The 27284-nt window shown below is 40.7% G+C and overlaps 1 protein-coding gene and 1 long non-coding RNA gene across 3 annotated transcripts in view; one reads left to right on the forward strand and one right to left on the reverse strand.

Annotated features, from left to right (window-relative positions):
• Window positions 1-27284, reverse strand: part of LOC148124756 (uncharacterized) — an 801081-nt gene that overhangs the window by 101096 nt on the left and 672701 nt on the right. The window lies entirely within an intron of this gene.
• ABCB7 (ATP binding cassette subfamily B member 7) overlaps window positions 5775-27284 on the forward strand; it is a 72800-nt gene continuing 51290 nt past the window's right edge. The window contains exons 1-3 of one of the 2 annotated variants that reach the window (XM_026703115.2): window positions 5775-5922; window positions 19499-19576; window positions 26829-26915. In XM_026703115.2, the coding sequence (XP_026558900.1) occupies window positions 5800-5922; window positions 19499-19576; window positions 26829-26915 (288 nt within the window). In that variant the 5' untranslated portion in view covers window positions 5775-5799. The remainder of the gene's footprint in view (window positions 5923-19498; window positions 19577-26828; window positions 26916-27284) is intronic. The other variant, XM_087940870.1, reaches the window with a different exon arrangement.

Genomic DNA, 27284 nt, shown 5'->3' on the forward strand with positions numbered 1-27284 from the left:
GGAGGGGCCGGGGCCCGCCCCCCTAGCGCGCGCGCGCGGCCTCTAGCCCCGCCTCTTTCTGGCCCAGGCGGGAGCTGCACATCCCAACTGAGGAGGCCCGCTTACTCGCGAGGTGGGGCCGTGGGTCGGGCGGCTGCTGGGCCCTCGTGGGCCTCCCCGGAGTCCGTCCATTGGCTGCTGTGTCTCCCTGAGTGGGAAGAGAGAGAGAGAGAGTTTGCGCCGGCGGAAAGTGCCCATCCTCTGCTCGTTAAACTACATTTCCCAGAGTCCTCCGCGCGAAACCAGGACTCTTAAAGGGGCGGCTTATATTATTATTATTATTATGACTATTATTCTGCGTGGGAAAATTGGCCTCTTTGGTTCTGTTGCCCCCTTTTCTCATTGCAGGCAGGCCGGGCTGCCTCGGCTGGGGTTGTGCGTAAGCCGCAAGGGAGCGTCTTCCGGCAAAGAAGCCGCCGATCCTGCTTGCAAGCCGCCAAGGGCTGCATTTGCACAGGGGACTAAAAATGGAACGTTTTTCTGAATGGCGAAATCCCCTTCTATTTCAGATCTCATAAGGCAAGAGCTACTTGGATCCTGCCTTTGAAATCGCATGCACAAGTAGCCCTCGACTTATTGCCATCATAGGGAGCTGCAGAATTCCCTTGGGGAGCAGGGCGGGGTTGTTGGGTTTTTTTGCTGCAATTCAGAGCAAATCCCTGCCGTTAAGGGAGTTCGTGCCCTTGTTGGAGCGAATCCAAATTCCTCCGTTGAGTTTCTGAAGCCGGCTTGGGAAAGTCACAAATGGCAATCAACAACAAGGAAGCTGCAATACATGGCTGGTTGCCAAGTGCTTGAATTTTGATCACCTAACTGCAAAGGCATTGCAAAGTAAGTTACTTTTTGTCAGTGCTGTTGTAACTTTGAAAGGCCACTAAATGAATGGTTGCAAGCTGAGGATTACTTGTAGCAGCTGTCTGTATTTAGTAAATCAGAGGTGTCCAAACTTGGCAACTTTAAGACTTGTGGACTTCAACTCCCAGAATTCCCCAGCCAGCAAAGCTGGGAGTTGAAGTCCACAAGTCTTAAAGTTGCCAAGGTTGGAGACCCCTGCCTTACACTATTTCGGACAAGTGGCTGTCCAATCTCTTCTTAAAATCTTCCATTGTTGGCACACTCATAATTTCTGGAAGCAAGCCATTCCACTGTTTAATTGTTTTCACTGTCAAAAAATTTCTCCTTAGTTCTAGGTTGGCTCTCTCCTTGATCAGTTTCTATCCATTGCTTCTTATCCTGCCTTCTGGTGCTTTGGAAAATAGCACCCCCCGCCTCATTTTTGTGGCAGCCCTTCAAATATTGGAAGACTGCTATCATGTCATCTCTAGTTCTTCTTTTCATTAGACTAGACCAACTGTCTTCAAATTTGGCAAGTTTAAGACTTATGGACTGTCATACCCCTGGTGGAGTCTGACTCTGAGGAAGAGGAGGAACAGCCAACAGGGAGTGGGAATGTGGCTCCAGGGGTGGTGGAGGAGGCTGGGGAAGGGCAGAGGCTGCCTGAGCAATCAGGAGGATCCAGGCCCATCCCCTCTCCATCCTAGGTCACGCAGGAAGGAGAGGATCAGGGAGAGATGTGGTCTACTTGAGAGGAGATTACCATGATCCTCCTCATGGCTTGCAAGTGGGAGCTATGTGTTTGCAACTGCGCAGTAAGAATTGCTGAAGTCAATTAGTGTTCACCTTGAAAGAGGCTTATCTCTGCTGGCGTTCTTCCCATGGACTTTTCTGGGTTATTTTCCTAGAGTTTATAATTAGTTATCTTGCCTTGCTTCAGAACTCTCATCAATGCAGTTTGGTTTTCATTTTCTGTTTGCCTCCTTATTTACTTTTGTGACTTTAAACTGTGCCTAATAAAACAGTGAAGTTGAAGGCTTTACCAGACTTTAATATATGTTTTGGGTTTGGGGTTATTTTGAGAGACTATGGGTCATCACATGGACTTCAACTCCCAGAATTCCTGAGCTAACATGGTTGGAGGAAGAATTCTGGGAATTGAAGTCTGTAAGTCTTAAAGCTGTCAAGTTTGAAGACCCCTGGACTAGGCATACCCAATTCCTGCAATTGTTCTTCATATTTTAGTCGTGTGATGAGAAAATGTGGATCCTTGAGAGCCTGCCTGCATTTACAACTGCAGGGTGTCTTTGACCCTGCCCGTCTCTCTGTCCTTGCGGATGCTCTGCGCTCTGCTGCCCTGTGCTACTCCTTCTGCCCTGCATCCCTGCCACACCAAGCTGACCTTAGCTGTCTTCTTCCCCTACTGACAAGACACATCTGGCCTGAGTTTTGCAAAGTAGCTGCTGGCTGTGCGGCATCCTGAATCTTTTCTCAGGAAAGGCCAGGTGTGCCTTGTCAGCAGCAACAGAAAACAGTGAAAGTTAGCCAATAGAGCAGAAATGGGCGTGGAGGGAAGATAAGTAGATGGGGGAGTTGAAGCAGAAATGAGTGCAGCAGGACATAGAGACTAATGACAATGCAGAGTTATTCTAATTATTGCAAGTGGGACAACAAAAGTACCGGTATTGCCATTAAGTGGTACAGTCATGAGATATTTTCCTTATTAACCATTTCCCTTAGTATTGGAAATTCCAATCCCAATTAGGGTTGGTAATCAAGGACCACCTCGGCTTTCAGTTCTTCCTCTCCTCCTGTTTCTTATTCTAGCTCTTCTGCTTTTAAAGGTGCACATCAGGCCAAAAAATAAGCAAAAGATTCATCAGGATGAATGTCTGCAGAGTCATGACTGCAAGAAAGGGTTTTTATCATTGAATTTATTCCAGTCTTCAAAACCTTTGCTGTTTCCTCCACCCTAAATTCCTGGTATTTATATGGAAACCCCACTCCCATCTTTTAAGTCTTATTTATAAGTTATTGTACATAAAACTGCAACATTGTGCATTTAACTCTAAGAATAAAAAAATGTATCCAGGTGTCTGATCAATAGAATAACCATTTATATTAAATTTAAAGTTATATTTAATTCATACCTCTTGATTTTAAAAGTAATTTTTATATCCATTTCAGGGGTGCCAAACTGGCAGCCTGTGGGCCGGATGCATCATGCGCAGGCCACGCCCGCCCCAGCTCCGCAAAGGGGAAAAATGTCGCAATATATCACGTGATAACAACATGACGCTGTGGGTTTGACAACCATGATTGATCTCAGAGTCCATTGCAAGCACAATCAAAACAGGGGACAGTCAATTAATTTTAGTACCGGTATTTTATTACTGCAGATCCACAGCGTAGCTTTCTCTTGGTCACTCCAAGGCTCTTGTTCCTTTTTTGCAGTCACGAGTGATAAAGTATTTTATCTAAAAGATTTTGGTTGGACAGCAGATAAATTAACTGGGGAATTCTGCAAAAGTTTAGCAATCAATTATTCAATTACATGAATGTTGTTGAAATATATCATGTAGAATGCATTTGCAGATATCCTTATGATTATGTCAGTATCTAAAATCAGAGAAGTAATTGTCAATCATACCCCAGTATTCTTCATTTTGGCGAGATTCTACATACCTTCCGCTGTGTGTGTTGTGTAACACATAGGATTCCCAAATTCTTCCTGATGATTGACAGATGGTGGTAACTTTTTTTAGGGATATTTCCAATTCACATAACCATGCCAACAATCTGTTACAATTATACAGCCAGGTAAACAGCCGATATAATTACATTTGCCAGTGTTGATGCAGATTAATTGTCAACAGCAGGTATGAAGCAGTGTCCAACAATCCTGTTTCCTACACAATCTTCCCACGTTGCATTTTTGTTGAATGAGCAGGCTCTCATCAGTTTCAACTGTGCTGGATCCACCAATGGCATCCTGGTTATTGGGGAATGATTACACACAAATCTCACACATGAAGTGATTCTGACCAGCTATTGCTTACTTTGATTCTATATCTAGTTCTGACAGAAAGGGACACTTGTAAACTTTCGACCAGCAGGATATGGAAAAACTACAATGCAGTAAGGCAGATGGGTGTGCTCCAGCCACATACTAATTCCAAGGGAATAATAATATTCCAAGTGATATATTACCGATACAGTAAATGAATATTATCATTTTCTAATATTTTGATAGATGTATGGGTATAAGTGAAGGGAATTTCTTGCAGACTTCAGGTGGCACCTCCAAGGATCTGGCTTGCCCTATAACAGGGCTCTTCAAATTTGACAGCTTTAAGGCTTGTGGACTTCAACTCCCAGAATTCCTCCTCCAGTCATGTTAGCTCAGGAATTCTGGGAGTTGAAGTCCACAAGCCTTAAAGCTGTCAAGTTTGACTACCCTTGTCTTATAACATTAGGATCTTTTCCAGGCCTTTAGCACACAGACTCAATGCATGGAGTACAGGTAGTCCTCAACTTATGACCACAATTGAGCCCAAAAGTTCTGTTGCTAAGTGACACATTTGTTAAGTGAGTTTTGTCCCATTTTACAACCTTGCTTGCCACAATTGTTAAGTGAATCACTGCAGTTGCTAAGTTAGTAACATGGATGTTAAGTGAACCCAGCTTCCCCATTGAGTTTGCTTGTCAGAAGGTTGCAAAATGGGGTAGCATGACACTGCAATCATAAAGATGAATCAGTTGCCAAGGCACTGAATTTGAATCACATGACCGTGGGGAAGCTGCAATGGAATGGTCATAAGTCAGTGCCACTATAACTTTGAACAGTCTCTAAATGAACCATTGTAAATTGAGGACTAACTGTATTCTGTGATTCTGCAGGAAGAATTGTAGCTGACTTATGCAAAGTGCAACATCTATCCTGCAGTATGCTGGCAGAAATTAGCTAGAACAGAGACTTCCAATCATGGCAACTTTAAACCTGGAGGACTTCAACTCCCAGAATTCCCCAGCCAGCTTTCCTGGGAGTTGAAGTCCTCTAGGCTTACAGTTGCCAAGCTTGAATAACCTGAGCTAGATCGTGCTAGCGACATGAAATAGCCATATTGAAGCCACCTGGAGTCCCATAAAAGTGAGCAATGCCTATCAATTTGAAGGAATGGATCCCTATCAAGTCACGGCTGTGGCTTCTGCCCTGCAGGAAAGAAGCAAGCGACAGAATAAGCTCAAACAGAGTGTGGAACGATGGGCCCTTTTATGACTTGTGGACTTCAACTCCCAGAATTCCTGAGCCAGGTTTTTTTTTTTTTTTAATGTAGTAAATGGCTGGCTCAGGAATTCTGGGAATTGAAGTCCACAAGTCATAAAAGGGCCATTGTTCCCAACCCCTGCAATAAATAAGCAAAAACAAGAAGAGCCAACTTGAGGAGGAAGCGATCCTTGGCCTCCATCTTTCAGTTTATCCACCTAAAGCAAGGGTCTTCAAACTTGACAGCTTTTAAGACTTGTGGACTTCAACGCCCAGAATTCCTGAGCTAACATGACTGGAGGAGGAATTCTGGGCGTTGAAGTCCACAAGTCTTAAAGCTGTCAAGTTTGAAGACCCCTGACATAAAGTCCCCATCAAGCCAGCCTGGGAAGCCTCTACGTGTGCTGGACAAAAACCGCCAGCCGCACCACGCGTCGTAGCGTGGGAGACAACACACAACCTCTACAAACCCAATTCACACTCCTCGCCAACCTCTCGCTCTCTCTCAGACCTCCGAGGTCCCTTCCAACTCTTGCCCAACTCTATCGTCCTATTAGTCTGTTTGCTCTCAATTTGCTCTCCTCCCTGCTCCGCGCGCCCAGGCTCACTTCCGGTCGGTGGCGCCCGCCCCTTCCGCCCCTCGCTTTCCCCCCGTCAATATGGCGATGCTGAGGGCTCTTCCGAGCCTCTCCGGTGACCGGGCGATAGCCACTGCGCTCCGGACCAGGCCGCTTCGGGTTTCCTTGCGCTGGCGGGGACGGTCGCTCCCGGAGGCCTCCCAGGTAGGGCGGCGGGAGTTCTGGCGTTAGCCAAAGGCCGGGCGGGTGAGAGAATGGGGAGACCGGCAGAGACGAAGGACTCCCGGGTCAGGCCGTCTTAGCGGGGCCGCTCGTGGAGAAGTTGTTCAGCCCCCACCAGGGGAGGGGAGGACCGGCTGGGCGGCTTAAGGTTGTTGTCCAGAGCAGGGGTCTCCAACCTTGGCCGCTTTAAGACTTGTGGACTTCAACTCCCAGAATTCCTCCTCCAGTCATGTTAGCTGAGGAATTCTGGGAGTTGAAGTCCAACAAGTCTTAAAGTGGCCAAGGTGCTCCAGAGTGTTCCAGGAATCCCAGAGGTGTCCCGTCCTCTCCCCCTCCCCTCCCTCAGGATTCGAAGCCTGCCAGTATCTAAGGAGGTGATGAAATTGACTCTTGGACAGCGAAACGGCTGCAAGCACAGAACGTAGAAGGACAGAGTTGGAAGGGACCTTAGAGGTCTCCTAGTCCAACCCCTTGCTTGAGCAGGAGACCCTTGTAGTCTAGGGCCTACCCCATTTCAGATAAATTTTAGAATAGAATATAATTCTTTATTGGCCAAGTGTGACTGGACACACAAGGGATTTGTCTTTGGTGCAAATGCTCTCATTATTGGCCCACCTCTTCCAGTGATGGAGCATTTACAACTTCTTGAGGCAAGTCCTTCCCTGGTTAAATGTTCTCACTCTTAGGAAATTTCTCCTTCGTTCTCTGTTGCTTCTCTCCTTGGTTATTTTCCATCCAGTGTTTCCTGTTCTGCCCTCTGGTGCTTTGGAGCAGGGGGGTCTCCAAACTTGGCTACTTTAAAACTTGTGAACTTCAACTCCCAAAGTTCCTTAGCCAGATTTGGGAGGTTCTGGGAGTTGAAGTCCACAAGTCTTAAAGTAGCCAAGGTTGGAGACCCCTTGCTTTAAAGTATAGGCTTGTCCCCCTCATCTTGGTAGGAGCTCCTCAAATATTGAAACACTGAAAACAAACCCACAAACACCGCACAAAGGACGTTAGGGTTTTTAAGAAGCCAGAGGATTTTTTTTTTTAAAGTGCTGTTAGGGTGAATTTCCCACCCCCTTCATTTTAAATAATTCATCTTGGTCCAAGGGTAGGAAGTGATGACTCTCTGAAAGGAGTAACCGTGGGAAAGGATGAGCACCAAGTGTCCCAAAATAGGGCTGGGACTTTGCACGGGAGCATTTCGCACTTCAGTGCTTGGTTCAGAGTTCAGCTCTTCTCAAAAGTGGTTTTGCAAGGAGAGCAAGAATATTCCATTGCTTTGGAAATGACCAGCGGCAAAGCATCAGGATTGTTGATTGTCTGTTTTAATGAGTATAATGATCTTATAATCATTAAAAAAAGTAACTTATTCTTCTGGCTATGTTGCCATGTAGTAAATGAATGTCATTTATAAAGTTACTTGCTTTTACAAAAGCCGTGGGAATTTTTTTTAAGAGAAAGTGAATGAATGTTAAACTTTTTGTATTGATGTTAAATGGGGGAAGATTGATTTAAGTTGCTTTTCTCCTTGAGAATATTGTTTCTTTTGATAAATACATTGCAAAACTTAAAAATGTATTAATTCCAATAAGAATGCAGTTGTTAGCTTTATAACCATCGTATCTGTCATATTGTGCTTATCTTCAGATCTTTTTCTCTAGCTTTAGGACAGAGAGATATTCTTTTCTTTGAATTATTGCTTTGACTAAGAGGAACAAAGAGCTTATAAAAAGGCAAAAATGATTTTTTTCCCCAATTGATTTTGGGACTAGATTTTAAATGTTAAAGGAAGACTTCTAATGCAGATTCTTTTATTTGCTTTCATTAAGCTATTGATTAGTATTACCAGAACAATGAATACAGTGAATATTTTTACATTTGCTCAGGCTGATCTTGACAAAACCCAGTTATTTTTTAGGGGAGCGTGAAGGGAATGTCTCACTTTAAAAACTAGTTTCTTGTGCATTTTTTTTATTTCTTTGATAGGGAAAGATGTTCATGCTACTGAGCCTTCATAGTCTTTGATAACTGACATCTACACATTTAAGGCTGGCATTACATTTTTAAAAGCAATATTTTTCTTGGAAGATTTTAGGCTAATCATGCAGCTCCCAGAACAAGTTAATTTTGCATAAGGAGATTGCAGATAAAGGACCTGTCTTGTCTTACCATTTAACAAATGCCATGCCTCTCAGGTCCTAACACAAAAGCACAGTATTCCTCTCCATGTAACTCAATAGTTAGTATTCCAATTGATACTTGGGAAGACCAGAGCTCCTAAAGTGATTGCTTCTGTTAAACAGGGACAGTTTGCTTGCTTTGGTCACTGAACAAATCAACTGGGTGGATTCACATAACATGCTTATCAAAATGAAACATATCACATTTTAACTTAGCTTAATACCTGTGATGGTACAGCAATACTTTAAAATTTGTGAAAATAAATAGGCACCACTTCAGTGAGAAGGTAACAGTGTTCCATACAGTGTTCGGTGCAGTCATGCTGGCCACATGACCACAGAAATGTCTTCAGACAATGCTGGCCCCTTTGATGGAAATGAGCAGATGCCCCCCCCACTCCCCAAGTGTGACACAACTGGACAGGGAAACCTTTAACTTTACTTTTATTTATTGAGGAAAACGGAATTTTATTTAACAGGGAAGATATTGTGGTTGGAACTGCCAAAAGTATATACATTTAATAAATTCATTTTTTAGAAATGCCATTACTTTACTCTTTCTGTAGACTTTAGATACAGAAACTGTCTTGGGAAAATGTTTCATATTTTGTTGAATAATCAGTTTTGTATTTGAAAATTTAAACTGAGATGTATATCATCTAGACAAAATAATTTATTTTCAGATTTTGAAGCTATCTTGCCACTAGTTACATTTGTCTTAGTTTTTTGATATTCTTCTTAAATGTATCTGCGTATCTGCATATCTGCCCTGCATTTTCTCTGCTATTGGCAGAGGCAAATAATTCAATTATATTCCCTATAATTCTTTTGATCCACCTTAGTTCCATTTTTGTCTCATTCAGACTGGTCATTTTCTGGAAGAGGAAGAAATGCCTTTACCCGCCTTCCTAATAATGTTATTGACACTGTTCACCAGCAAAGTTGGACTTGGTACTTTATCTCATTGCCATGTTTGTTCCAGCTTCGTTTCTGTTGTAGAATTTTTTCAGAGCTAGGTGTGCCAAACAGGGACAATTTGTGTGGTTTTCCTTTACTTTAAAACTAATTTTAAAGTAACGAGGATACAGACGGGAGGTTGTACTTGCCTTGTGGTGTGACCGGAACAATATGCAACTGAACACACTCAAAACTGTAGAAATGGTGGTAGACCTTAGAAGAAATCCTCCCATACTACCACCTCTTACAATACTAGACAACACAGTATCAACAATGGAGACCTTCAAATGTCTAGGTTCTATCATACCACAAGACCTGAAATGGACACCTAACATTAAAAATATCATCAAAAAAGCACAACAAAGAATGTTCTTTCTGCGCCAACTTAGAAAGCTCAAACTGCCCAAGGAGCTGCTGATCCAGTTCTACAGAGGAACTATTGGGTCTGTCATCTGCACCTCTATAACTGTCTGGTTTGGTTCTGCAACCCAACAGGACAGACTCAGACTCCAGAGGATAATTAGGACTGCAGAAAAAAACCATTACTACCAACCTGCCTCTCATTGAGGATCTGTATAGAGCATGAGTCAAAAAGAGGGCTGTGAAAATATCTACACACCCCTCACATCCTGGACATAAACTGTTTCAACTGTTCCCTCAAAACGACGCTATAGAGCACTGCACACCAGGACAACTAGACACAAGGAGAGGTTTTTTTCCAAACTCCATGACTCTGCTAAACAAATTCCCTCAACACTGTCCAACTATTTACTAAGACTGCATTACTATTACTATTAATCCTCCCATCCTTCCTTTCACCCATCTCCTCCCACTTGTGACTGTATGACTGTAACCTTGTTGCTTGTATCCTAATGATTTTTATTGACTGTTTCCTAGTATGATTCGATTGCTTATTGTACCCTGTGACTTTCATTAAGTGTTGTACCTGATGATACTTGATTTTTGACGAATGTATCTTTTCTTTTATGTACACTGAGAGCATTTGCACCAAGACAAATTCTTGTGTGTCAAATTACACTTGGCCAATGAAGTGTTTTATTCTATTCTAAAAACTAATTTCTTCATGCTTTTGGGAAGTATATTGAACTTGATAATGTTTTACTTATGAAAAATCATTAAATGTTGCTGTTGGTTGATCCTTGGATAAAATGAGTAGTTTATAAAAATGCCTACGTTATATTTCCTTTCTCTCTTTCTGTCTCCCTCCCTCCTCTCTCTCTCTTTCTCATTAACTACTATAGGATAAGTCATATATCTGTTTGTAATATAGAGCTGTCCTCCAAGGTATGAGAAAGTTATAATCTTGTGAGGTTGTATTACTAGCTGTCCAACTGCAAGAGGCCCTTGGATTGCAGGTTGGGCACAACTGAAGTAGATGGTGTACTAATGAAAGCCACTTAACACCATTGTTACCCTCCCCAGAAGTGGCTGACCAACCAAGATCAGATCAAAAGGAAGCCATGTAGTATTCTGGCAGAGCTCAAAGAACCCCAGGTTAACATGTAAAGATCTCTCCTAAATTGACAAATGTCAGTGTTCAAGATACTGAATAACAATGATATGTGTCAGGCTATCTGCTCATGAATTAAACCGCAAGGGAAAGTGAGTCATTAAGACTATGACCCCAAAATGCACAGGTGGTGCAACCAAAGAATAGTTAAAACTGAAGAAAATGTTTTGGAATGGTCCAGTCAAAATCCTGACCTTCATTCTGTAGAAATGTTGTGGAATTGCCTGAAGTGGGCAATTCATGTGAGAAATGAAGGGTCACATTATCAACATTTGGATGCTTGACAAGTGGTTCATATTTATGACAGTTGCAATGTCCTGGGGTGATGTGATCCACTTTTATGATTTTCTGATGAGCAAGTCAGTGGGGAAGCCAGGTTGACTTAACCCTGTTACTAATTTAACAATTGCAGTGATTCATTTCACAACTGTTAAATACATTTTTTTTACTGTTTAATTGGGTTCCTTTTAGCTAGTTTTAAGACCTGACTAGAGATCAGATAGTGTTTTAGGACATACCTGTGCAGAAATATTGAAAATTCAAAAAAGACTAGCAAACTCAAGCGCTACTGTATATGTAGTGGAAACTAAGTAATAGCAAATTTTGCAATTTTTTAGTTAGATTGTTTGATCATGTTGGTAACATTTTATGTATCTGTTGTGTAAATAACGACTTCATCCGTACACGAAGCACAATTGAGCTGTAGAACATTTTTTATTAAATGTCAAATTTCTGTTTCATCAAGCAAACAAATGCAATATTTACAAGCAAAGAATGCTGCCTACATTCTGAAATAGTGTCCATTCATTTCCAATACCTTATTTAAATTAATGATCAATAATACATTGTTTAATTTTTTTATGATATAATAAGATTTTACTTTACAGTACTAAAGCAATAATACTTGCAGTTGTCTGCAGGATTAAATATCTATGGATATTCTCAGTCATCCAGGTCATGGTTGTTCCAAAGGTGCTTTCTTTCAAAAGGCAACTGGGCTTTCTTGTTTTGTTGGAAGGCATTTTCCTCTTCTCACTCAAAAACTTCTTTTTTTTCTTTTTCTTTTTTTGTAAATTTTATTGGAGTTTTCACAAAGAGAAAAAAAATACAAATAAAATATCTTTTTTGAAAGCAGCATAATCCCGGGTTACATTTCTTCGTATGGACACAAATTCAGGTTCATGCTCATTTTTATATTTTATTCCATATCTTATTACTATATTACATTTTCTACATAGCTTCTCCCCTCTTTTAATTTTCTCAATTTTAATTATCTCAAGTCAAATCATTGTATTTATATTTTTTGTCTGTCCTGTTTCAATTATCTATTATCTTTTCTCATTAAACAAAATTTCTCCTGTAGTTACTGATTGGAGTATGACGCCTTTATATCTTTTCCCTAAAGTTGTAACATTCAATATAATACATAACTTCCATTTGGATTCTGCTTGGTACATTCTTAAAATACATACTGTATTCTTAAAAAAAGAAAAAAATTATAAATATATATAATTAAAACAACATTCCATTCCAATTCAATTCAATTCTATCATTAATATTAATATTCATTAAAGTCTTAACATCTTTAACATTACTTTTCAATTAAATATCATACTTCTATGGGAACAATTATAAGCTTTACATAGTTAATTCCTCCCCTTCACTTATATTTTATAAAACATTAATTAAAATGTTCCCGTTCCTTCCCAATTCAGTTTTCTCATTGATTTTATTTCACTTATTTTATTCACAAACATTTCACTAAATTACACTATTTTATCCCTCATTTTAATCATACGTTGTTTCCAATTTTCTAAAGTTATTTCTATTACTAATATAACAATACAATCTTATGTACCTTTACAGAATCCCTTTTTCAGTTAGGTTTTCACCCATTATCTCTAAATAGGTCCTGTTTCTCTATATCTTGCTCCGGTCTTTGTAACTTCTTTTCCTTTCCTTCTTCCCTTTCTTCTTCTTTCTCCCCTTTTTATCCCCTTGTCTCTCTACCTCTATTTCTCTCTTCTGTATTCCCCTTTTCTGTTGCTTTCCAGTATTATACTTATTTTTCAAATTATTTTTCTTTTCTTTGGTTGTTTTTTTAAGTCTTAAATTCTCCATTCTCTTTCCCCCCCTTTTCCTTTTTCCTCCCCACATAGAATTGCTTGTTCATGAAAGATGGCTTCTTCTTTGTCCCAGTCTTCTTGTTTTGCAGTCTTTTCTTGTTGTTTCTCATAGTTCCAAATCTCCATTTCTAAGAATTGAAAAACGAAGCCAAAAGAACCCTTCCCTTCTTGTGCATCTTCTTTGTACTTTTTAAGTTCCATTTTCAATTCATCCAGAAGTGGTGCCATTGTATAAATTTTTAAACAACCACCCGATTGATTTTAGTCATTCAAATGTAACAACCAAAAATCCAAAGATCACCAAATAGTCCAAATACACGCAAGCTGTTTCTTTTTTGATCTTTTTTTCCCCACTTTCTCTTCCTGGGGTTACTATTTAGTTGCAAAGTTTCAGTTAAAATGTATCTTTTAGAAGTCTTGTTGAAGTTTTACTGTAGATTCTTTTTAATTCCAGGCAGTCTCCTCCCTCTTCCTGATCCTGCCCTTATTCTTTTTCTCTCCCTTCCTGCTTATGAAAAAAAAAATGTGTCCAGAAATTATTATTATCCCTTTGGCATTTTGTTTTATTTTCAGCTTAATTGCCTATTGATGTCAAAGCGGATTTTTCCGATTTCTTATTTAAGTCTCTTAGTTGTCAGTATAGGGAAGGGGAGAGAAGTTAAAAAAAAGCCAAACCTTTCCCTTTTTACTTTCCTTCGCTGCTCCTGACTTTTCTTTGGGAGCGATGTTATTTTTTGTAAGTTTAAATTCCAGGGTACCTTGGTTGTTGCTTTTACAATTTAACCCGGTCAGCCAAAACTTTCACTTCTTATCTTCCTCCTGCACATTCTTTTCCGGTCGAGTTCTTCTTTGTGGTGGCCATTTCTGACCACTGCTGCAACCACCTTTGGGAAAGGGAGTAATGGCCAGCTGAGGAGGAGAGATGCGGCTCTCCTCAACCCTGCTGGCGGTCTCCCCCCTCTTCACCACCTCTACTGGGTGGCTTAGTCCTGAAACCAGCCGGCTCGGGGTGCTCCAGCGGAGAGCCCAGACAGAAACCGTGCACGATTGCGGATTTCTGTCTGTCACCGAAAATTTCTGTCTGCCCTTCAAACCGGAAGTCTCACTCAAAAACTTCTTCAGTTCTGACTGAATAGTGGAGAATGGAATTCCTTGCAGTCATATGGTTGCTAAGTTTTGTTGACTATGGTATTGATATATCCAGACAAAACAGGAGCAAATTCTGACAATAATTCTGTTTTTTTGTACAAGCTCAAAACAGCTTTCTTTCAGACTTTCAAGATCACAACCTCCAGTTTAAGAACTCCTTTATTACGTTAAAATAAGGTGTATCTGGGATTAGCTTAGCATGTTGTTTGCACCAAGCTGTGTGGTTTATAAAATCAGTACATGGCAAGAATAGGCAGCCAATGATCTGCAAGGCCCCCTTGGAAGAAGATATCCAAAGTCCCATTCAATCTGTTATTCTGTGCTATTTCTTGAAGCCTACAAATTTGAAATTTGGCACGTATGTTCCTCTTGGCTTCTAGGGGCTCACTAAGAAAGGATTTTTTGAAATGACCACCAGAGCATTTCCTATATTATTATTAACACACTCTGATGCTAAGGAGTTCTCCTCCTCCTCCCCACCTGAGAAGAAATCTGTTCCAAATGCAAAACACAAGCAGTGGAGAGGAGTTTCAGTTTTAGTTTCAAAGCACCAAGCAGCTTTAGTACAGAACAATTGAGCTAAGCCACGCCCAGGCTCCTTGCTGTCTCTTTCTTGCTCACAAATACTCTTTCAGTTTCCAAACACACTGACAGGACGCTAGCCAGATGAATACCGATGGATGCTGGTAGACAAAGGCAGAATTCCGCCCCCCCTTTTTTTCCTCCCCCAAAACTAAGGCCGACCACATAGTTTCGTAGCGAAGCACGGGTGTCAAGCTAGTTCCTAATAGTTGTGGAAGAGGACAGTTGGCTGAAAGAATAGGAATAAACCAAGTTACTTATTCCCCTTTAAACCATCTCAGGCTTACATGCATTGGGCAGTATTGGCTGCAGGGGGAATCTCAGTATCTTGATTGCCGGCAGTGACTGGTGATTTGGTGGAACATAATCGATCTATGGGTCTCTCCCTTCTCCTTTTTTAAAGCAAAAATTTAATGGGTCTGTGTAATTGTAATTGATTGGGGGTTGTTAGTGTTCAGTATTCTGGGGAAAAAATTGTGTATTAGAATTTTCAATAAATACACCAATTTTGAACCTACCAAATAGACAGGCAAACTTGAATACAGATGATTATCAGCATAGCAACATTACTTTAGGGGAATACCCAGAAATGTGTGTACTGTATCTCTTGAACTCACATATGGTTCTTCAAAACCAGGATTTGTAATCATGCTAAATTAGATACTGCATTTAGCAAAAATTAAATGAAGAAATTTTGATCACAGGTGCACAATATTCACCCAGAGGTACCTGAATATTCCAGATAAGGCTCAGTAATTGCTTCCAGACATGGTAGTTCAGTTTGCCCTCAGCCCCCATGCCAAATTTTGAAGCTATAAATTTCCCACTTTTATAAGATGGAATGTAACTAAAAACTGTAGTTTAAAAGTAGCATATCACAAAAATTAAGGACCACCTGATGCAGCCCCAGCCAATTCTTGACTGTCAGGCCAGCCTCCCCTGTTAAATGCAGTCCTTAGCCTTCATAAATAGCTCCTTCCAGAGTTGCTGAATCAGCTAGCTTTCCAAGGTGCTTTCTGCTGTCCAGGTAGAAGCTTGGCAGACCCCAAAGCATTGCTGTAAATAAAGCACCTTGGCACCTCGCTTTAAAGCATGCGGGCATTGTATTAAAAAAAAAATGAATATTTTAAAAAATGAATATAAAATGTATTGTGCATTTTGGCTCTTCCAAAATTCATTATTAAAGCAAGTAATTGGTAGCCTTGGAAGAGTTGTCCCAAAAAATGAAGTTGAACTAATTAGTCTTCGAATAGGCTGCTTTGGACTCTGTGGCCTTGCTTATCGGACTGGATGTTATTTGAACCAGTAATGCAGTAAGTAGGGAACTAAGAAGGCGTATCACTTTCTGCATTTTGTGTAATGAATTCCTCACTCATTAGCAAAATCCCTTTTAATTTTGCAAAGGGAAAATTAATCTTAATCCGTAGCTATCTAGGGTTATATAAATATCGCAAGCTATACATTCTGTATTAAAAGATACAAATATAGAATGTATTGATAGTACTGATGCAGAAAGAGATGAGGTATAAAATGTGCCAATTTGTATGTGATTTCATATGGAAGAGCATGCTTGCTCTCTCCTTATGGTTGGCACTTATCATTATTTATGGCTGTTACCTACATGCATAAATAATTTGGACTGAGCTCAGTTTATTATAAGTCAAATAACAGACAAAACATAAATCCCCAAATAAGAAAATACAATAATTAAATTCCTAGATTATGATAAAGATGTAATATTTGAAAAATTTGAAGCCAAGATTATAACTTTAACATCGTTGATCTATCATTCTTATATGTTCAAATAACAATCTCATCACTTTTAAAGAGTTTTCTGATAATTTTCTTAGCAATCACTGACTATAGTATTTTAGACTACTGATTTGTCTGATGTTCATTTAAATTATTGTGTGAAACCAAGCTTGACTTAGTTAAGCCAGGTTTTATGGCTTAAGATGTTATGTGAATCCAGCCAATTGTAATCTGTTCAGCAGTCCATGTGGAACAATTGAAACTTCTTCTGTATGAAATTATGGGTGTTAGCAGATAAGAGAACGAGTTGTATGTCAAAACTGTCCTGTAAAAATGTTGATTGGCAAGCTGTAAATAAAACAGGTGAGCCAGGGTTCTCTCAAGCAGCCACAAAGACAGCATTACCAAGCCTCCAGCTAGCTTTCTTGGCTGTAAACCAATACAGGTGTGATTTACTGTGCTGCAGGCATACCCACCTCTTTTATTTTCCAAGAATGCCTTTGTGGGTCCCAAGAGCTTCCTAGGAAACAAAGAGGATGGTTAAACCTTATATTCTGGTCTTCCATTTAATTATTTTTTTATTTAATTTTATTTTTAAAGGAGATGGAAGAGTGAGATCAAAGGAAAGAGTAATGTAGCCTTGTTTATGTTTTAAAAGTGAAAGTCTCAAAAAAACCTCCTGGTATAATGGTAGATGTGGCACATTGTTTCACTCCTTGCTTATTGTGCATCATCCTATTTAAAGATCTTGTCTTAGAACACAGAATAAAATAGTGTGGGCTTCTTCAGATTAAAAACAAGGCTCTTTGGAAATAATATAAGTAATGTTTAACAGAATTCAGTGCTTGAAAATATTGGAAGAACCAATTACGCTTGTGTCTGATATTTAGTCTTGAAATGTTGGCAATCCAGCTCTGATTATAAAGGGACTCAGTTTAAGGCTGCATAATTTTTGTTTGCAGTTTTTTAATTTTTAAATAAAAACAAATAACTTTTACCATAGTATAATGGCATTTTCTTTCTTTTAATGACCACAGTCTCTTGCACCGGGGTGGAGTTGGGGCAGCTAAATGGAGCAGAGAGCCTAAGGACCGAAAGCCCTTCCTAATGCCATTACCTTGAAGGAAATAGTCTGATTTCTAAACCAAAAGATCTAACTGAGAATTGGGATTCAGGCACCTGTATAAATTTATGGAAAAGTATACAGCTGGTCCTTGATTTACAGCCGCAGTTGGCACCAGAGTTTCCATAACGAAGCAGGGAGGTTGTTGACCGAGTCGCACCTCCTTTGATGACTCCTTTTTTGCCATGCTTGTTACAGCAAATTTCTGCAGTTGCTGAATGACGTGTGTGAATGCAGCTTCCCCATTGACTGTGCTTGACAGGAGCCGGCCGGAAAGGTTACGGACCGTGATCACATGACCCTGGGAAGGTCACGGATACGTGCTGGCTGCCAAAGAGCGCCCGACTTCAGATCACATGACCCTGGGAATGCTGCAACAATCCAAAATGCAAAGACTGGCTGCCTTTTTTTCAGGGCCATTGTAACGTTGAACGGTCACTGAATGGATGGTTGTAAGCTGAGGAACACCTGTACTATAAATGTCCTGGAAAGCAGAATTAGAATTACAATTCGTTTAGTGACCATTCAAAGTTACAACGGCACTGAAAAAAGTGGCTTATGACCAGGTTTCACACTTAACAACCATTGTAGCATCTCCAGGGTCATGTGATCAAAATCCGGTCATTTGGCAATTGATTCACATTTATGACGGTGGCAGTGTCCCGGAGTCACGCAATCCCCTTTTGTGACCTTCCAACAAGCAAAGTTAATAGGGAAGTCAGATTCATTTAACAATGGTTGTGCTGTCCAGCCAGTATATAGGTAATAGGATTTGGGATAGTTAGGAATTGGGAGCTGTCCCCTTAATGGAATGCATCATGGTAAATGTAGTTAAGGTATCTTGGGAAATGTAGCTCATGTCATGTGGCCACATCTGTAATCCTGATTGGTCACTGAATTGACCGTTGGTGGGTTGGGTGAGGTTTCTTCACTCTTGCTTGGATCCCAGCAGCATGCTGGTGCCTCACCCTTTGCTATATCATTATCGGGATGAGAGATTACCATCTTTTTACACCATAAAGTGCAGCTATGCAGAGAATTGGACATTGAGATGAATCTCAACGTAACTGTGAGTTATCTTGAGGATGCCTGATGAACCAATAAAAAGACTTTGTATGGATGCCTTTATGGAATTATCTATCTGCCTTTATATATTCAGCCAGTAATTATAGAGGACAGAATAGTAAAAGGGTGGTAATCTTTCATCCCATATCGCAGGAGCAGGGGTAGAGATGCCAGCACGAGGCTGGGTTCATATTAACTAAACGACTGCAGTGATTCACTTAACAATCGTTAAGTCAGAAAACGGAGCAAAACTCGCATGTTTCACTTAGCAACATAAATGTTGGGCTGAATTGCAGTTGTAAGTCGAGGACTACCGGTATCTAATATATTTGACAAGTAGATAATATTAAGTTTGAAAATGTTGTGCTGTCTGTGGGGGGGCCAGCTTATTTGAAGGACCCTCTCCCATCAGATCTATCAAGAGAGACATGCGACAGGTCCCATCCCCAGGGAAGTCCTCAAGGGGAGGGGCCGGGGGGGGCGAGGTGGCTCTTCTCTGCAGTGGTGTTTGCCTTATGGAACATTCCCCGGCCCCCCCAAAGTCAGGGTAGTGCTCCCCTTATTTTCTGGAGGTCCCTAAAGACCTGGCTGACCTGGGATCTCAGGGGCTCAGTGAGAACTTCAGGTAATTCCGTTGTCAATCAAATCCACACACATCCCCGTGTAGGGTTGTGTGTGTGTGTGTGTGAGAGAGAGAGAGGGAGAGAGAGAGAGAGAAAGAAAAGATGCGATTGATAATGGAGCTATCTAAAGTTCTCCCTGACTCTATGATATGTTCATTGTTTATATACTTGTTTAGCTATACTCCACCCAGAGTTATTTCTTGTGAGGTGGGCGGCCATATAAACATAACGAAGAAATAATAGGTAGTAAAAACGTTAAGCGGAACAGGCAGAGAATTGCCACTTACCTATTTAAATAGTTAATGCTATAACTTACACATATTCCCCAGCAGTTTTCATATTATTATTTTTTTAGTTTCTTTTCGGAAGCAAATGCTCTTTCATTATACTGGATATATCTCTGCAAAATGACTGGAGTGTTTCAGTTGTGGACATTGTGCTTTTCATTATTACAGCCTTGCTTTTTTCTTCTTTTTCCTTTCCAGGTTCCACCAATTTTAAATCGACCCACATGGCACAGCTCGGGAAAATGCTATTCAAGGCAACTGTTAGATGCTGTGAAGGTGATATTAAGCAATCTTTTATTTTTCTCTCCTGAAATTCTGCTAATGAGAAAGAGTTGTAGACCCTCCCTCCAAGCTTGGCTCCAGTTTATGTCCTGCTTTTTACGTAATCTTTATAACTTTGCTTTCTAGCTCCAAAGCACTTAGGTGAAAAAAAGTAAAACTTTCTTCTTAGAGAACTATTTTTGTAAAGTCTCAAGAAAATGGATGTGATTGTAAAAATAAAAATAAGTTTTGGGCAGCAACAAAGAGTTTCTTTCTAGTACAGCTATCATTTTGGAGGAGGAACAAGTTAGTACAGTCCAACTTGTGGCCAACTCACCATGGCCAACTCAGTGCAGCCAACTTGCTGTGGGAAAACTCACCATGGGACAAGAGTTACACTGATATGGAAGCAATGGTGGCGTAGAATCTTAAAGGATGAAAAAGGAGGCACAGAGTGAAATGTGAATGGCAAAACTAACGTTACTTTTAAATTATTTTAAATACGTAAATTGAATTGTTGAGTGGTCCCACTGCAAGTTGGCTGCACTGAGTTGGTCACCCCAAGTGGTCCTATTCTGTCCGAGAACACTGTCACACCCATCAGCTGAAGGGAAAGTCTATGACACAGGTCTCCAAACTTGGCAACTGTAAGACTTGTGGACTTCAACTATGCTTCAGCTATGCTGGCTGGAGAATTCTGGCAGTTGAAGTCCACAGGTCTTAAAGTTGCCACGTTTGGGATCTCCGAAAGCAGCCTAAGTCTACAGGTCAGGGAGTTGCCAGCTGACAAGCTTTCTCAGGAACAAACAAACATCCACAGTCTTTTTGCAGCCCTACAGAAATGAGTTGCTGCTAGTTTCGGTTGGTAGTCGATACTCTTATTGTGAACTAACCACACTTCTGGTTACCAAAGCCGGGCTCAGAGTGCAAGAGGTCTGGTAATTGATTCGATCGTTGTAGTGCGGGTAGTCCTCAACTTATGACCATAGTGAAGTTTGCCCATTACAGTCGTATCTTGTGATTGTCGTAAAACTGACTCACAACATGACAGGACCTGATTTTATGACCTTTTGGTGGCACTTCAGCATATGTGGCAAACATTACGCAACTGCCATGCTCGTAAGTGAATTGATATGCGTGTTTTTGCTGAAAACCACAAGTAAAACCTGAATTGGGCAAAAATGTTACGAATCATGGCCATGTGAATGTGGGCTGGTTGTTGAACGCCTGAAATGTGGTCATGTGACTACGGGGGCCCGTGGCCATTGCCATTTCAGAAGTACTTTTGGGGGGGGGGAATCCGCCGTAATTTTGAACAGTCACAACGGTCAAGGACTACCTGCAAATTACCAGCCAACCAGAATCCAGGCCTTTTACTGTAGTAGCACCTCAGAGTGCATGTGAAATGCCTTTCCTGCACACCAGTCTTTCCTATCCAGAAGGGCTTGGAAAACAAACCTCCTGCGTTGCCCATTTGAGAAACTAACGCCAGCAACTTCCCTTGTCCAGAGCATTGCATGCATCTGAAATGGGCAGGCCAGCAGTTGGCGCTTACCAAAAATCATTAGAAAAAGGCCTCAAATGGTGGTTCCACAGTGGGCAGGCAGCTTCCGTAACTGCATCTCGCGAGCCACGTTTGGTTCCCCACAGGCCGCCTGTTTTCCCAGTGACCAGCAATGCTCAGGAGCACATTGAGCCTTAGGAAATGAGCCCAAGGCCAGCAAGGCTGATCTGGGTGCGAATGTCTGTTTCAGGTGCAGTTTTTAAGGGATAACCACTTGCCAATGTTCTTCTTTATCGTGAAGCCCTAATCCAGGCAACACTGAGGCTCAGACACCTTGTGTTGAAAACAAGGGGCAAGCCTGCCTAACCGTATTTTCCTCTTCAGCCTGAAATGGGGAGCATGGTTTAAAAGGTGATGTCAGATCTTCCAGAGACAAGCTGGAAGGAAGGAAGAAAACTACTCCTTTATCATCCTTAATCCAAGTATACAGCCACACAACTAGCCCTTGATTTACAGCCGGTCACTTAGCAACTGTTCTGACAGGCCTACCTAGAAGGTACTCACAACCCAGAATCAAATTTACAGTGATTCTCCCCCCCGCCCCCCCGAGTCGCATGACCACACTTCAGGCGCTCAGCAACATGACTGCATTTATGGCTATTTGCAGCATCCCACAGGCATGTGATCACATTTCACAATGTTTTTGCCGAAACCTGGAATTTGCTTCTGATTTTCGGCAAAATCACACCATAGGGAACCATTAAGCCCTGCTGTGATTTGCTTAATGACCACCACAGAAATGTAAAATGTAATTGACCTGTTTTACGTCTGTCACATGTTTCAACCGCAATGGGTAGGCTCCATAATGTAGTAATTTGAGAACTGCCTGTCCTCCCTACGTATATTTGGTCATGCGCAACTTGTTCTCTTAAAAGTAATAAATGAGAGCCTTTAAGCTCATGCTCCCAAACTAGAAAGGAATTGTCTTCAGCATCTGAGTGCAAATTTTCACTGCATTCACAAATGTACATACTTCTAGGTCCAGTGTACAAATGATTAATTTTCCTTCCTTTGTTTTTAATTTTGTTTCTTAAACATCTCAACTGGAATAAAACTTTGTAGTCTGATTAATATTTTGCTGTTGAGTCTCCTGGAAGAGAGAAGCCACTTTGTGGAAATTAGAAAGCACCCAAGAATATTTAGGAATAGGAAGAAGAAGTAATCAGCTGCATAGGAAAGTTTGCTTGAAACGTGTCAGAGGAACTGGCAGCCTCCTTGATGCTCTCAATCAAATGTTGACTAACAAACCAATAGCAATAGCACTTAAATTTATATACCGCTTTATAGTGCTTTGCAGCCCTCTCTTAAGCAGTTTACAGAGTCAGCCTCTTGCCCCCAATAATCTGGTCCTCATTTTACCAACCTCGGAAGGATGGAAGGCTGAGTCAGGTGTAGGAGGCTTTTAAAAGAATTGTGTTTACTAGCAGAAGGGACTTTCCTGCACTTTTCCTCCCATTGTATCTTCCTGAAAAACCTGTCTGGAGGGGAAATTTACAGAAAATCTAAACTCAGTTTAGATTCCAGCTTGTAGAAATTTCAAGACAAGGAAGTGAGTGCTATTATTGGCAGCTGTTCTTAAATGTTTTGAACATGTCAAGGGCAATATGGAATAGATTGGAATTTGAGCAACCTATACATCTAAATATGTACAGTATTATATTACTACTACTATTTTTAAGAGAAATATAACATAGTTCAATTAATATTTCCTATTTTTAATGTAGAAGTCTAAGGGGTTATGCAAAATGTTATTTTACATACCGCATAAAAATTATGAATAAAATGTTGGAAGAGTCACCTTATGTATAGTCTTTAATAATGTGAGTCTTTGTTATTACTGGGGTGTGTGTTTTGTTTTATTATTTATTTATTTATTTGATTTGTCAATCGCTTACAAGATAATAGGTATAAGTATATACATAGTTATGAATACAAGAAATGGGTACATATAAGAAAAATAAAAGAAACAATAGGACAGGGACAGTAGGCACGTTGGTGCGCTTATGCACGCCCCCTACAGACCTCTTAGGAAAGGGGTGAGGTCAATAGTAGACAGTCTAAGGTTACAGTTTGTGGGGTTTGGGGAAGAAACCACAGAGTCAGGTATTCCAGACATTGACCACTCTGTTGCTGAAGTCGTATTTTCTGCAATCAAGTTTGGTGCGATTAACCTTGAGTTTGTATCTATTGTGTGCTCTTGTGTTGTTATGGCTGAAGCTGAAGTATTCATTGACAGGTAAGTCATTGCAATGTATGATTTTATATACCATACTTAGATCAGACTGAAGATGGCGTAATTCAAGGTTTTCTAGGTGTAGAATTTCAAGTCTGGTGGCATAAGGTATTCTACAACGAGTAGAGGAGTGGAAAACTCTTCTTGTGAAATATTTCTGGACTTTCTCAACTGTGCTAATATCAGATACGTAATGTGGGTTCCAGACTGATGAGCTGTATTCGAGTATTGGTCTAGCAAATGTTTTGTATGCTCTCATTAGTAGTGTGATATTACCAGAGAAAAAGCTACGTAGGATTAGGTTAACAACTCTTAATGCCTTTTGGGCTATGTAGTTACAGTGGGCTCTAGCACTTAGGTCATTAGAGATGAGTATTCCAAGGTCCTTTACAGAGCTTGGATCATCAACAAGGTCTTGACTATTCAGCCTGTATTTTATTTTCTGATTTTTTTCCCTTTTTTCTATTCCTTTTTTTTTCTGGGACATTTGAATTATGTTATTTGCGTTTGATTATGTTGTTAGCTAATGTCAATCCTTGATGGTATATACATTTTAAGAGGTAGCAAGTTAAATACTTAAAATAGACCAACATTTGACCCACATATATTGCATATAAAATGTTTTGTAGCTAGTGATTTTTGGTAAAATGCTTATTAATAGAACATTAATGCCATTTTCTTTCATTTTTCTTCTTTCCCTATAACTTCCTGACTCCCCTTCTTAAAACAGAAACAATCATGTTTTCTGTGAAGATAGTGAATTAATGCTTTCTCACACTTTTATGTATTTGCAAGCATTTCTTAAGTTCTTTGTAAGTGCTTTATGATGTTATGTTGCTCACCAAATTGCTCTTGGTGTTCCAGCATAATAGAGATATCAAGCATTTTCTTTGAAGCCTAGGTGCACTTTCAGAAATGACATTCTGAATATATCATTCTCTTTTTTTTTTCACTTGCAAATAGAAGAGTCAAGGTAAAAATAACGGAAATTGTGGGTTAGTTCATTTGACTTCAAGTGGTACATTGTGTGACAATTACACAACCACGGAGATGAGCCGAGAGGTGGCAGAAGCTGCAACTGATTCCATTTCTCCCCACAACTGCTGGTTTTATCCCCCAGGACCTGCAGTCTGCTATTGCTCTAAAAGCCCTTTCACCCAAGGCTCAGGGAACTGTAGATCGGGCTTACACCTGTGCACACACACCTGTGCCTACACCATTCTCTTGCAGGCTCTGCTGCTGCTGCGCTTTGCCATCCACAGAGTGGACTGTATTTAATAGTTGACCTGCTCTGACATGAAGATACCTGCAAGAAGTTAGGAAGCAAGATTTTGGTTGCCGTTGACTAGATGTTCTAGCTATTCCAGGGGGTCTCCAACCTTGGCAACATTAAAACTTGTGGACTTCAACTCCCAGAATTCTTCAGCCAGCTTTGGAGGAATTCTGGAGTTGAAGTCCACAAGTCTTACAGTTGAATTCTAGGAGTTGAAGTCCACAAGTCTTAAAGTTGCCAAGTTTGGAGACCCCCGATCTAGTCCAAAGCTCCTCTTACAGGTAGTCCTTGCTTATGACCACCGTTGAGCCCAAGATTTATGTTGCTAGGTGAGACAGGTGCTAAGTCAGTTTTGCCCCATTTTACAACCTTTCTTGTCTCAGCTGATAAGTGAATCACTGCAGTTGATAAGTTAGTCACCCGGTTGTTAAGTGAATCTGGCTTCCCATTGACTTTGCTTGTCAGTAACTGTTCACATAAGGGGATCGGGTGATCCCGGGACACTGCAGCTGTCATAAATATGAGTCAGTTGTTAAGCATTGGAATTTTGATCACACGGCCACGGGAATGCTTCAGTGGCTGTAAGTGTGAAAACAGGTCATCAGTTATTTTTTCAGTGCCTTCGTAACTTTGAACGGTACTACTAAATGAACTGTTGTAAGTCTAGGACTCCCTGAATAAGACCCAAAGCATTTCTTCTCTTCTGGAAGAGTTCTTGTTGAAGAAAGAAACATCTTAGAATCTGAGTCACCCTGCATTTAAAGGTTTTTACTTTTTTTAATTTTGTCTTTCATCACCCTAGTTCAAAGCAGACGCACTGTAGCATTTGCTTTTTACGCCTTTCTCTGAATGTAGAGGTATTCACTGCACCGAAGGGTCTCCAAGGATTCCTGAGAGGGGTAATTTATAGAGAGAGAGAGACAGCGCAATTACTACAAGGGAGCTACTCCTGGACTCCGCTGACCCGGCTTCCCCTAATTTTCCTGAACTTTTATTCACCGGTCCATTCCTTGGCCACTGTAAGAGGTTAGCAAAATCCAGTTGGGATTGGACTGTACAGGCAGTCCTCGACTTACAACAGTTCATTTCAGTGGCCGTTCAAAGTTACAACGGCACTGAAAAAAGCGACCATTTTTCACACTTACAACCACTGCAGTATCCCCATGGTCTCATGATCAATATTCAGCCACTTGGCAGCTGGTTCATATTTATGACTGTTGGTTATTTCCTTGGGGAAGGGGTCATGTGGCCAACTTTTGCAACCTTCTGACAAGCAGAGTCAATGAATAGAAACAGGAACAGAACAGAACAGAACAGAATAGAACATGAAAGATTGGAGTGGAGTGGAGTGGAGTGGAGTGGAGTGGAGTGGAGTAGAGTAGAATAAGAAAGAGTGGAGTGGAGTAGAGTGAATAGAATAGAAATAGAATAGAATAGAATAGAATAGAATAAGAAAGAAAGGAGTGGAGTGGAGTGGAGTAGGGTAGGGTAGGGTAGGGTAGGGTAGGGCAGAGTAGAGTAGAGTAGAGTAGAATTCTTTATTGGTCAAGTGTGCCTGGACACAGAAGGAATTTGTTTTGGTGCAGGGTAGATAAAAAGAAAAAATACATTTGTCAAGAATCATAGGTATAACACTTAATAGTAGTCAAAGGTACAAATAAGCAATCAAATCATACTAGGAAACATAATAAGTGATCAAATCAAATTATACTAGTAAACAGTCAATTGAACTCTCCCAACTTCATAAGGATACAAGCAACAATGTTACATTCATGTAGTCATAAGTGGGAGGAGATGAGTGAAAGGAAGGATGAGAAGATGAATAGTAATAGTAATGCAGACTTAGTAATAATACAATAGTTTGACAGTGTTAAGGGAATTATTTGTTTAGCAGAGTGATGGCATTCGGGAAAAAACTATTCTTGTGTCTGGTTGTTCTGGTGTGCAGGGCTCTATAGCGTATGTATATGAAGAAGCCAGATTCATTTAACAATGTGTTGCTAACATAACAATTGTAATGATTCACTTAACAACGGCAAGAAAGGTAATAAAATGGGGCAAATTTCTCTTCATAAACTTTGCACTTAGCAACCTACATTTTGGGCTCAATTGTGGTCCTGAGCAAGGACTACCTCTAAAGGATTTTATTGTGACTGTACAACCACTGACATCTTTCTCTGCTCTGTTCTTCTCCCAGCATCTGCAGGGGTGGTCTCAGATAGACAAAAGAACCTGTTGGCATGGACATGCTGGGGGAGGCCTCCATTCAGACCCGAAGAATGCGGTAAATATCAACCCCCCCCCTTAATCCATCCTGGGTTTTCTGCACCTAAGAAACAAATATCTGCACAGTTGCTTGCATGTTTGCCTCCAAGGAAGCAAGGGGGATCCTTCTGTCGATTTCTCTTAAGTTTGCCTTGGGTTCTCTGAAGCAGGTTGATTGGAAGCACATCCCTATTTGCATAAATTGTTCAGAAAATTAGTTTTGACAGGAGAAGGAAGCCACCAGCTTATCTGCCTGTGATTGGAAATGACTGCATCCTGGGGAGAAAGGTGTCAATTTAAAGCTTTGTGATGGCTTTGACCAGTGTGAAAAATCACAGAGAGGACTGACTTTCCCATTACACATTCTCATGCCTCTTTTCCTCCGCTC

Source organism: Pseudonaja textilis, chromosome 12 (genome assembly GCF_049901715.1).
Source record: "Pseudonaja textilis isolate UNSWEBS1 chromosome 12, rPseTex1.2, whole genome shotgun sequence".
NCBI lineage: Eukaryota > Metazoa > Chordata > Lepidosauria > Squamata > Elapidae > Pseudonaja > Pseudonaja textilis.